Source organism: Pieris napi, chromosome 20, assembly GCF_905475465.1.
Source record: "Pieris napi chromosome 20, ilPieNapi1.2, whole genome shotgun sequence".
NCBI classification, from domain to species: Eukaryota; Metazoa; Arthropoda; class Insecta; order Lepidoptera; family Pieridae; genus Pieris; species Pieris napi.
This window is the reverse complement of record NC_062253.1, coordinates 7,361,607-7,374,712: the sequence shown is the minus strand read 5'-3', so window position 1 is coordinate 7,374,712 and position 13,106 is coordinate 7,361,607. Positions and strand designations below refer to the sequence as shown.

The following is a 13,106-nucleotide window of genomic DNA, read 5'->3' as shown; positions in this document are numbered from 1 at the left end:
ATATTGTTGAGGACATATTGTAATTAACGAGTAATGTCTGTACCAAAACGATTTTTAAATCTTCAAACCTTTTATCAACCCCACAATCAATTAAGAGATTTCGTATCAGTTGAAATAAAAAAGTAATTAGGAGAGAAAAAGGTTCTAATCGATTTCTGAAAATGAGTTTGCGATCAGGTGGTTGAAGTAATTCCAATCATTCCAAATACTAAATTCATTTTAATACGCTCACACAAAATAATTATTATCTTCGGTTATTATATTTATATTTCTCAGCTACACTCTCAAATACATACGCACACACACCCATTCACAAACTCGCATATTCACGCATAAGTATTGTCTTAAAATAGTTGTAACTTTAAAACTACTTTTTCTTTAAAAAAAAACTCTTTTTAACATGTACCATGTACCTACCACGGAATAATTGTTATCTAATTACCCACAACACAAGGACTCCCTGGTGTGGGGAATAGCGATAGAAGAATTATGTCACAACCTATTTCTGTCATAAATAAAGTTGTTATTTATTTATTTAAATACACTATAGGCTAGACCGAAACTCATTCGTCTTAAGCCTAAAATGTGGCTTGTGTCTGAAGTCCCGTTTCAATGGCAAGATCTGTTTAGGGAGTAGTTTATCAGCCTACCCGTAATAGTAATTGCGGCGATAATCGCTCATAGCATCTCCGATACATATACCATTAAGAGAGACGAAATCTCATTTTGGAAAGGAAACCCATATGTATAAATAATCAATTTAGCATTAACGTACGATAAAAAATGAGGGCGTATACGTATTTTAATTACGTATTTTACTACATTTTATTACGTATTTTACTTGATAAGTTCAAGATAGAATATTTCTTAATTTAAAGAAAAAGTTATTTAAAAAAACCGAACAATTTCCAACGTCATTTCTTAGATATGAAACAAAGGTTTTTCTTTGCTCGACATCTCATTGCAAAAGCGAGCATATCAAAGAAAGTCGAGCCGTCTCAATTTAAGGATACTATGAAACTGCAAGATAAAAGGAATATAATGACGTCATACTGTCTTTGTCAAGAACCTTCATTTTAACAACGAACATAAAAAACAAAACGTCTTTTAAATTTAGTCTTTTAAAGACACGATGTTTTCATTACACAACTTATACACAAATATACCGCCTCTGTTAGGGCTTAAAACAAGCAGCGCATATCTCGAAGAATCAGGTTCAATTCCCAGCTAGCAATGTTGTAGAATAGGCTTCGGAGGTTACTACTCGTCATTAGAAATTTTGATACTGACCCCTTCCCAGTTTTTTGTACGATTCGAAGATACTTTATTTCTCAAAGAATTACATTCACTTAGAGATAAATTTTAGAGGTTATTGATGTACTTCGTATTTAAACTTTTTAAAAATAAGTTATATAAAATAAAAATATTAGTTGCTAAGAATATGTACAATATTTTTTTAGAAAAGTGCAGGTAGTGCGCATCGATGTTACAACACGCATCTTGTGACTAATAAATACCTATTAACAATTTCTTAGACGCTCGTTCACATATTATATAAATCAATGGAAGAAGTAATTTTTTATACGTTTAGTAAATACATATGTATGCTATAAATTTAAATTGAACTTTTACGATTTTTATAGACGTGGATTTTTTTTAATTTGTAAATACATATAATTAAACTTTTTGTTTTGTTCCTAATTGTTACTCCTCTATTAAATTTTTCCCAAGTTCGTTAATAAATTCACCCTAACAGAAACAATACCACCACAAAATTAATATTAATTTAGCGAAACTTCAACCATGAAGTCACCTAACAAATTCAGCAGACATTCTCAAGTACCAGTTGACGTTAGGAACACGGGAATGCACTCGCGATGAAACGTTTGAGACAAACGACTATTAAATTATTCCTTTCACGCTATAAATGGGTCCCTTTGTTGATATTTAGTATCTTTATCAAGCACACTTAGAGATGGTTATTATTTTTTCTATTTTATTATCATGACTAACTGCTTCAATATGTCAAGAATGGTGTAATGGTTACAGCTGCTTACAATATAAAAATTGGCGATTATAAACAATAGCCGAGAGTTTCTTGCCAGTTCATCCCGTCCGCTCTTGATTTGAGAACTATTTTTTGTTTATATGTAAAGAGGCAAACAAACGGGCAAGAGGCTCACCTGATCCCGCCGCCCATAGACACTCACATTGCCAGAGGGCTCGCAAGTTCGTTGTCGGCCTTTTAAGAATTGGTACGCTCTCCTCTTGAAGGACCCTAAGTCAGCTGGGCAGCTGGTGGTCCGCAGCAAAAACTGCTTTAAAAACGTTTTATAGTAAATTTCATTCCAATTGTATCGCATTTGTATGTCATAGCTTCTTTGTGAACGGATCTTGTCATAGAGTGTTCCAATATCGATATGTATTTATTAACACCAAATTAAACTAAAATAACGCAATGAAAATAAAATATATAAAGGCGTGCGTATTATTCAGTTAAAGAATTTTTGACTTCTAACATGTTACGAATATTCATTAGACTATAGCCAAATCATAAAAAAAACTTCAATAGAATTTTCCAAGAAAAATGACATTTATGTTTCTAGTTTAAATTGAAACTGATTTACCGTGGCGTCTGCCCCATTCATCCCTGTTCACTCTAATGGAATAATAGCCGAGTTGAAACGAATTGCTATTAGTTTTTTCTTTGTATGAAAGCAAATTATTTTGAAAAACTCCGTATTGTGAGGACGTGCTCTCGCATACAATTCAGAGCGCTGCTTCTATTGCGACACGCTTAGTTGAAAATTAAATAGGCTTTTCTAAAAATCATATTGAAGCTTTTATTTATAAACTGGAAAATTAATGGATGAAACTGTTCGCTACAAGTTTATTTATTTAAAATCATTTAAAAATGCTCATTATCTCCGTGGTTTAGGCTTGGCTGAAATGGATAAATGAAACGGTGAATTGGTTCTGATCCATCGCTCGACACCTTATAAAATAGATATGGTAATAACGTGTTTTGTATTAGCATTTTCATAAAAAAAAATCCTATACTAAAAATATATTTCTATCGACTCCGTGTAATTTGTTGACGACTACGCTCCATAGACAATGAAACTACTACTAACTCCCATATGAACGTTGTGAGTCATTAAACAAAATACAAACAATTGAAGCGGCGTCTGGAAGAAGGTCCCAATGCATATCCATAGACGAAATGTGTTTTTTTTTTAATGTTGAATTAATTGTAATCAGTTTATGTTCCGCCGTCATATGACATTTCTTAAATTTTTTGATATGTTAGAAAAAAAACCGATCTTTCATAATGATATGTAGACTATAACACTTAGGCATTATCGTTGGGCAAAGAAAATAAATTTACACCTCAAGAAGCAGCGTAAATTTAAACGTGATGTTATTAAAATCTCCAAGGCTTTACGAGAAATTATAGGCAGTCGTAGGGGATCGTTAGGAATATTTGTGTTGTGTTTAACGTCGCTTGTGCCCGTTAAGCCTGGGTTGCGTTAATAGGAATTTATTTTGCGTAGCTTTCAGCGCAAATTGGCTTACTTCCGAAGTAAAACGGCTGAGAATGTTAATAATTTAGTATTAGAAACCGTAATTCTGATTGCCAAAATATATTTCTAAATAACATGATAAATTAATGAATAGGTAACATAAATAGACAAGTCTTTGGGAGCACTAAATAATTACTAATTGATTTACTATCCTAAAAGCATCCAAGAACCTCTGTCGTCGTGTCTAATAAATTGTTGTAACATAATGTGAAACTACCCTCATGTTAAGCTATTTTCGTAATTGTGAGACCTCTATCATCAGCAGCTACGTCGCGTAGCAGAGCTACGACACATCGTGATAAGCAATATATGTATAAGAAATTCATTCAATTCCATAGGTGATCCCATCGACTAATAATACATATTACAATAATATATTTTGTCTATATCACTCTCACGTCCACGAAAAAAAACATTGTAGAGTGAGTTACGTTTAATTATTTTTAATACAAGCCTCTAGTCCTTGATTCGATACAAAGTTACATAACTAGAACTACTACAACGTAATTGAAAAGCAAACTTCAAAACTTCCATAGATTTAAAATATATGGAAATTGAAAAGTATACTCTCGTTTCACACTCACGCATTCACATTACATATTCATCACGCGGTTCCGTCAACTTTTAGCCCCTTTCAAGAGCTCGCTCCCCTCAAGACAATGATGACAAAGGACAAAATGTGTAACCAAAAGAACAAACAGGAACATTTTGTGTTACTAGTAAAAGAAACATTTTATGACTGTTTTTAGATCTTAAAAAATTACATACTCTTATTTTTGTTTTCTTACACAAATATCAAATGCAATTAGTATAGAGACCTAACGTTCGATTCTTTGAGAACCGAATATTATTACATTATTAATACAGTGGAATAGGAATAGATTAGTGAAAAGGAATGAAAATGGCTATGAAAATAGTATTTCCAGACACATTATCAAGCAACTTTTTTCGAACATAAACGGGTAATGAGATCCCCTAACGATTTAGTAATTAGACTCATTACGACTTACGTCACAACTTTATACCCTACTTTGTATGTATAAACTTTAGTTTAAAACAAACAAGGTCTATTATCTTTAAACGTTAAACCAAATGTTTTCTACTAGAGCAAGAGTATTTCACTGGTAACTTTTCGCTTGCAACTCTATAAAGAGCAAATTCGACCCCACATGGAGTACCTACTGTTCTCACCTCTGGGCGTTAGCTCCCCAGTACCAGCTCCTTCCGATTGATCGTATTCAACGGGGAAAGATTCGAATCGTCGATTACCAGTCTATCGCTCAGAGTGTTCAGAGGAGTTGTTCGGACTAATACCTGCAGCTGAGAATCACTATCGAACGTCAAGGCAGAATACAAAATACCATCCCTATCACCTCGACGTCCGTCGTTCCACAACTGAGCGTTTCTTAAGGCAGTTTTTGCCGCGCACCACCACTATGTGAAACCAGCTGCCTACTGAAGTATTTTCGAACCAATTCGACTTAGGGTCCTTTAAGAAGCCGGCAACGCACTTGCTAGCCTTCTTGCAATGTCAGTGTCCACGGGGGGCGATATCACTTAACATCAGATGAGCCTCCTGCCCGTTTGCCTTGCTTTGCTTTACATTACTGATTTGTCAGAAACACCCACGCTAAACATAAAAGAAACGATCCATGATAAATTAAGCCACGGAGTCGATCACGTGCCAAGTATAATTAAAATACACTCAGGAGGGCTTCAATAAAGGTGCGACACCGTTCAAGAAGTTTGCGTAGAATTTTAACGTAAACCTATCCATACATTTACAGGCTCTAGAGCACGTGCCCTATCGAGCGAGACGAATAATTAAAGAGCCTGTCGCAATCAAGTTACCGTGTAAGACATCGTGTGAGCAAGGCGAGAACGATCGTGTTGGAACTACATATAGTACTAAAATAAAATGGTTCTATTAGGTAAAATACACTAAACTTACTCTAAGACTGTTCTCTTACTTACTACATGGAAGTAAGATCTTTAGCAAAAACTAAAGGTATAAAGCTTTAAGCTAACTAAAACTATATTTGTATAGACCCCTGGTAGTGATCGTTATTATCGTTGTTTTTTTTTAAATAATAATCCCTAAAACTTTTTCTATTAAATATCTATGTTTTATTTATTTTAAATGTATTTTATAAACTTAATTCATATACCTTGTTGTAGCGGCTTAAAATGAAAATAAAGATAATTTGGCACACCTACTATCCCTTTGTATAAACAATTAGTTAATTTTACGTATATTTTTTAGGAAAATATTATCTCCTTAAATAGATTAAAAACTATAAAATTCTACTAAAAAAAGAATGTACTAAAACCGTAAAGTAAACAACAAAAAATATATATAAAAATAAAATTACAGAAAACGGTAAATAGCGGTACACATAAATCACGACAAAACCGACTCTTGATAACAATACCAACAAACAGAAAGTACTGAAGGGCGAGCTCCTAGGGAATAATGAATGAGTAATGGGTTGCTTCATTAATATTTGAAATCCATTCTTGGCTTTTACATTTGATTAAAGCTTTTAAATTAAGGAATATACCTAATACGAAGTTTATGGGCATATCTTTATTGAGATCTAGGTTTTATATTAAGACAAAATTAATAACAAATATTTAATTATGATTAAGTATTGTTTGGAAAAATATTTTAATAAGACAACTTGCGTGTATAAAAAGTTTATCTAATTAATAGAATAAGTCACTTTTTACGCCTTCACTTAAACTTTTTTAAACACAAGCGACGTCGAGGAGTATATTTAAATCGTTTGAAATATACTTTAATAAAATTCAACTGCCTTTAGTAAATAGTGTCAAGAAGGCTATTTATTTTCATGTAAAAGTATGACGTGTAGTTATTTTTTTTTAAATAACGATATTATTTTTTTGGGTCGCAGAGCCAGCGATACCAATGTATACCAGTGTTATTTTATTTTCTTTTTAGTATTAGAAACATGTATCTATTTAAGTCCCTGAACACTGTGACATATGGAAGCAGACCAAAAAAAATCTATACCAGTGTATATCAATCTAAGAAAAATATTGGTACAAGTCATCAACGAACTATAAAGCTGTAAGCGCTTCATTTGCTATTCGAGGCTTATAGTAACAAATAAGTCTTTACAATATCCAGTACGGAAATTTCATTAAGTACAAAATCTTACCAGTCTGTCCGTACGCGAAGATACAGGCATTGTATCCGTCGAAAGCATTGTCCAAAATATCTCGTCCGAGACACTCGAACACTGTCTTCTGTGATGCAAAATTGTTGAGGGTCGGGTCAAGCGAGTAGAAACAGTGGTCGAAGGCGAACGTCTTTGGCTGTTTTCTGAAAATAAATATTCAAACTTAGGTATTTTACTTAAGAAACCTCATAAAATGCTTAACACACATCTTTCTTAATACTAGCTATAAAAATATATGACCGAGATAGACCCACAAATGTGTATGCCCTATCCCTCGTTGTATAAGGGATTGACACCTTTGTGTTAAGTACCGGAGTTTTGTAGGATTACTTAGGGTGAGATCTATAGTGCGCACTTGGACTTTGCTCAGACTTTACTTACGAAAAACACTAAGGTTAAACTATGATTTAGTATATTTATAGACATTTTAACGGTGAGATTAAGCTAAGCTCAAGCTAAGACAGAAATTGATGTTTCATTTCATGCAATACCTTCTTTATTATCCTTTAAAAAAGTAAAGAATGGTTGTAGTTAAGTCTGAGCAAAGTCTAAGTGCGCACTATAGATCTCACCCTTAGAGTTACCCACCACACAAATATATTATATCTTAATTTTACGGACAAAATATACATTATCCTTAAAATTTTCACGGCATCATGACGGAGTCGATAGGCAAACTGGGATGTCATGGAATAAATTCTGGGAATACAAAGAAGTTCTGAAGAGTTACCATTATACTTATAGAAGAATGTCTTACACACGTGTATATTGCCATGTCTTTCTTACGGTCAATAATGGTTATAATATGACTGGAACAGAAATAAAAAAAACTACTTGTCGAAATGCTCAAGATTAGAAGAGCCAGTTAGAGGAGGACTATAAGAGGACCTTCAAAAAAATATTTCTGTATGTACAATTGTAAGTGTGTGTATCTTTTGTAAAGATGGATGAATGTTTCAAGTAAAAAATGACGCTTAATTATTATTATTGAAGTGCAAAATGATTGAGCAATGAATATAGAGAATGTTATAAAATAAAATCATAGGTACTTCGTGAATTTCCCATTTCTTATGTGTATACTTTATTGTCATTAGCCTTTGTTGATTTTGATTGTTGACAGAAAAGAAATCATCAACATATACCTACGAGAATTTAGTATAACAAGGAATTGCAAGCCTGAATTAAAATTTTCATAGAGGCCCTGAAAACGGTCGACGCGACTAGATGCCATGTATAATTGCTACGCTAATTGCTGTAAACTTCAATTAGCCTGTCTGCCTAAGAACAAAACAAGTGCATGTAGCATATTTTGTAAAGTAATTTTTCAAAGCTGAATTAATCATGATTATATTAGGTCTCAATTAAAAATTTCCTTAAGCGATTATAATTGGAAATATAAATTCGATCAATGCTTATTATTTGTGAACTACTTCAACCAATGCCGGTTTTAACTGGCTTCTAGCCAATGTTTTTAATCATTAAGAATATTCAAAAACTGTTATAACAAAAATTCCTACTACTCTTCGTTCCACAAGACTAACAATTTTATGCAGTTCAGGAGTGACCATGTGCATGTAAAATATATAACCTTCCTATTATATAAAGGTAAACTTGGTTATTACGCGTTCGATTCTCACTAAAGTCTGACTTCTTTCTCTGTGCGCAATCAGAAATACAGTAACGGAAACCATCGTGAGTTGTATCAAAAATCTAAGTGCTTTTAAACAAACATTATAATTATAGAAATATATCAGCTGCATGCCCAGGGATAATAATATTAAGTAATAAAGAAATATTACTAGTTTACTGCTGTATTCACAATTTAAATTAAGGTGCTATTAATAATTGAAGAATTGGAACAGGAAAAATTGAGCTTAATGGATAGTTGCGAAGTTTTAAACGATACTCACGGAATACTTTACATAATTCCGCTGTCTCGTATACTGTATCTCATTATCTGGTCCATTGCGTTCAGACAGATTATTTATCTCAAGTATATAGATTTTATTTCTTAGCCACTTGTTGCGTAATAGCGTATTCGAATACGTATTTCGCTGCGTGAAGTAAACACTTGTCTGTTTTGAAAAGTTTGGATTTTGTAATTGTACAGGATGCTTAGTACGGAATAGTTTTACTTAATAATTATTATTTTACTCTGTTGATGTTTATAAGGATTCGTTATACCATTGTAAGGAGTTTTAAATAAACATGTTTTATGTCTAGTAATTCAACCTTAACATATTTTTTTCCAATTTAGGATAAATCCTATCTATATTACTAAATTTGTTATACAGCGAGCGTCCTTTATTGAAATACTCAACGTTCTAAATCAAACCAGTCTTTTAAAAGATTATTGATTGGTTATTTCTAGACAATAGATAAATAAGGAAGGTAGGTAAAATACACACCAATGTATGTAGAGATTGATAAAATAAATGATTGTATAGTAAGAATACATATATAATCTTATATACATTTGCTACTAAATTGGTCCAAAAAAAAAGGTGCTGCGGTACAAGTTTATGTATATCTTTCTTGATTATTAGATTTTTTCTAAGAGGCAACTATCAGGTGATCAGCCTTTTGTGTCTGACACTAGGTATAGGGTGTATACCGGTTACATGACGATGGTTTCGTTTACCATACGAGCGAGTGTTAAATGCGCACATAGAAAGTCCATTGCACAGCCGGGTTCGAATTCCAGGGATGGGAGTGGCATGCCCAATCCACTATTCCAACACTGTTCTCTACCATGACTGAGAGCTGTTTAAATTAAATCTTAATGCAATCAACCTTTGACATAGTTATAATAATAGGTATTATGATTGTATAGAACCGAGTAAGTAAGTAAGTACACGTTTCATAAAAATATGTTAATATATTCAGTCTGCGAATATATTCGACGAAAGAAATAGGAGGCTTTCATTTCATCAACCCAGGAATGTTCCCGTCCTTTGCAATAAAATATCTCTCGGAGCGTCGAAGCCTACATTTTCGATAAGAGATTCGAATCTATTTCCACTGTATGTAATAAAATTCTGTCGATCAGTCCAAGAAGTTTTAAGAATAATTTTAGAACTACAAATTACTTTGAATACATATAGTATCATTTATTAAATTTCATCATTAAACTGTTACCACTAAAGACCTCTATTTATGAGTGATCAATAAATTTTCTCTTCAGTAAATTATGTTAAATGTTGAGTAATACAATCTGGGCAACATTTTCACATTTTTAAAATGACACGAACATTAGTTATGATTAACTTTTACTCTATAATTAACAACTTGTTACTATTCTAATTTTAATTAAAGTACTTCACTTCTCTCTTCGATCCGTTGCTCATGTCTGAGCGTCATGATCAGCCAGGAAACATTTGTCCAGCGCATAATAGACAAGTCAGTGTTTAAAACGGTGTAATAGTTCAATTTTTATGTATAATTCGTGACACTATTTTACTCGTTAAATATTTCTTCACCAGTAAATTAAATAGTACTTAGTAATGTTTCTTTGTGTTGTTTCGATTTTATAAATGATCAGTTCTTGCTAGTTAAAAGTACTTCTTTATTTTAATAGTTATTTAATTACAATGAGCAGTGTTGGCCTAGTGGCTTCAGCGTGCGATTCTCATACCTGAGGTCGTTGGTTCGATCCCCGGCTATGCACCAATGAACTTTCTTTCTATGTGCGCATTTAACATTCGCTCGAACAGTGAAGGAAAACATCGTGAGGAAACCGACTTGTCTTAGACTCAAAAACTCGACGGCGTGTGTCACTGGAGGCTTATCACCTACTTGCCTATTAGATTTAAAAATGATCATGAAATAGATTCAGAGATCCTAACCTAAAGAGGTTGTAGCGCCACTGATTTATTTTTTTATTTATTTAATAACAATATGCCTAAGAACTAAATAATGTATTTTATTTCTTATACCGTTATCTCCTTATCCATTCACAGAACTCGTATTTTATTTTTATATCACCAAAATCCAACAAGTGTTTCGATTGACAAGACGTGTCTCAGTCAAATGTTCTCTATTGAATACAATTCACAAAAGGCACCCGTGCGGAAACATTCGTAAAATCAATACGTTCAAATATCCAATAGAATTAATACGTAACAATAGAACAAAAACCTCATTTCTGAAAAACCAGATTTCGTTCGCAACGTTTGAACCGAAATAAAAAATCCCATATTTGTGATATTAAATATTGATATAAATAAATAATTCTTCAAAACATATATATATATATATATAGTCTAGTATTTCTTTAACGAATTAGTTGATTCTAATTTATAAGTGATATTTATAAAACTTGTTATTTTTGAGGAAAACCATCCATCATCACCACCATCATCAATACGTTAAGCGCGTAGCGTTTAGCGTTTATGATGCATACTACTACGGTCTAAAATAACAAGTTTCTTGTTAACTAAATACTAGTTCCCTTATCTACGGGAGTGGTAGAGATAATTTTAAGTAGAATTTTAAATTATAAATGTACTTCAAACATCCGTATTTACAACGTGCATGCCAACCCAAGAAAATAGCTTACCAATTCTTTAAAGGCCGGCAACGCACTTGCGAGCCTTCTGGCAGTGTGAGTTTCCATGGGCGGCGGTATCACTTAACATCAGGTTAGCCTCCTGCCCGTTTGCCTCATATTACATAAAAAAAAAACCCTAGATGAACACGAATAACCGCCGTAATTAACAAATCCGATAATTATAGCTTAACCATCATCTTGCGATGCCTCTCCAATTACTGATGTTCGGCCATAATCTCGAAAAATCTCTTCTTGTTCAATGTCAATTGACTTGACCCCCGTCCGCTCTCAAATGTTCCGTAGCCAAGACCAAAAAAAAAATTGCCCATAATTATGGTCTGCAATAGTTGATACTGCTGCTTGTGGTTAGAGAGGATGTGACCAACACGTGAGACTTTCCTCAACTACAGAGAAGTTCCACTTTTTTGAGCTAAATCATGCATTCAGATAATTCTCGCTTTTGATTTCTAATGAAAGTGAATTGTATGTAATTTATCCTCTAATAATAAATGTTATGATGATGCAAAACTACGTCTACACAAAAGCGACAAAACAATTTTCTAACTCAAATCAGATTAATGTGGTGTTAGGAAATCGGCCTCGACGCTATTGCCATATTTGTGAAATCTTAGCGAACTTATTAATTTCGTTTTTAAAACTAGTCTTAATTAAACAAAGGATTTAGTGACTTCAATCGAAAGTGGCCTACTAGCGGCTCCTGCGAGAAAAAAAATCGATTTTTTTCTACTTAGCCTACCTTTTTACTAGCTACGTACCAATATATGACACATCTTGCTATCCAACCCTATAGAGATTGTTCGCTATGAAGTCCTATTAAATAAAACTGAATATATCAATTACATTTATGAATTTTTACTTTAGAGTTCTAATGATTTTTTTTTAAATTACTCGAATTCGTATTGCTGTCTTCTAGTTTTGCACCAAGCAACATATTTTTCGATTCAATTTTATTCAAATAGATTTTTTAGACTTGACCGCCTCAAAGACGCAAAAACTTAAAAGTATAATAAGGAAGGCATAAAACCTACAAAAACCTAATGTGTTTGTGAGCATATTAAGTAATAGATAGAGCAGACCAGACACGACTAAAAAACATTCACAACCTAATACATGATCAGATAGGCAGAATATTAGTGAATATGCAATAAACAAGAGCCAAAATGGATTCTTAAACTACCGCCTAATAAATTTAAAAATACATTATCTTCGACAAAATATGGGGCAAAGGCCCTCGTGCGTTTTATAAACATTAGCGTAAACTGCGACCAAACCCGAACAAGTACTTGAAGTGGAACAACTTCTATAACTCAAGACTTATTACAGTAGGCGTGCCAAACTTTTATGAATTCTCTTTGTTCAAACTTTGTCAGACGCTGTAAATTTTAGTATTTAAGAATTTAGTTTAAGCAAATACATTAGTGTTCAATATGTATTTTATAATTTATATAATATTATATATAAATACATATGTAATTTGATAATTCGTTATTTCTCCGGTTTTCTTTTTTGTACAAAACTCTAAATTTACCAACCTAATATACCTGTCCTTTAGTTGTACTGCTAAGTTATTAATAGTAATTAAATGCAGTATCTTTTGTCTGAATGAGATTATTTTATGTATTCCACAACCTCCTCGGTAACAAAAGTACATCGCTTTCCCAGCGATAATATTGAAAATGCCTCAGAAACGATCGGAAATTGTATAACGTAGTGGTCCACGATTGGCTCTATTTCCGTCGTCCAATCTAG

At 32.9% G+C, this 13,106-nt stretch overlaps 1 protein-coding gene across 10 annotated transcripts in view; it reads right to left on the bottom strand.

Annotated features, from left to right (window-relative positions):
• The window catches only part of LOC125060034 (kinesin-like protein KIF13B), a 124,452-nt gene that overhangs the window by 63,578 nt on the left and 47,768 nt on the right, over positions 1–13,106 (bottom strand). For all 10 annotated transcript variants that reach the window (XM_047664779.1, XM_047664783.1, XM_047664784.1 and 7 more), the window contains exon 3: positions 6,767–6,930. In XM_047664779.1, coding sequence (XP_047520735.1) covers positions 6,767–6,930 — 164 coding nt within the window. The remainder of the gene's footprint in view (positions 1–6,766; positions 6,931–13,106) is intronic.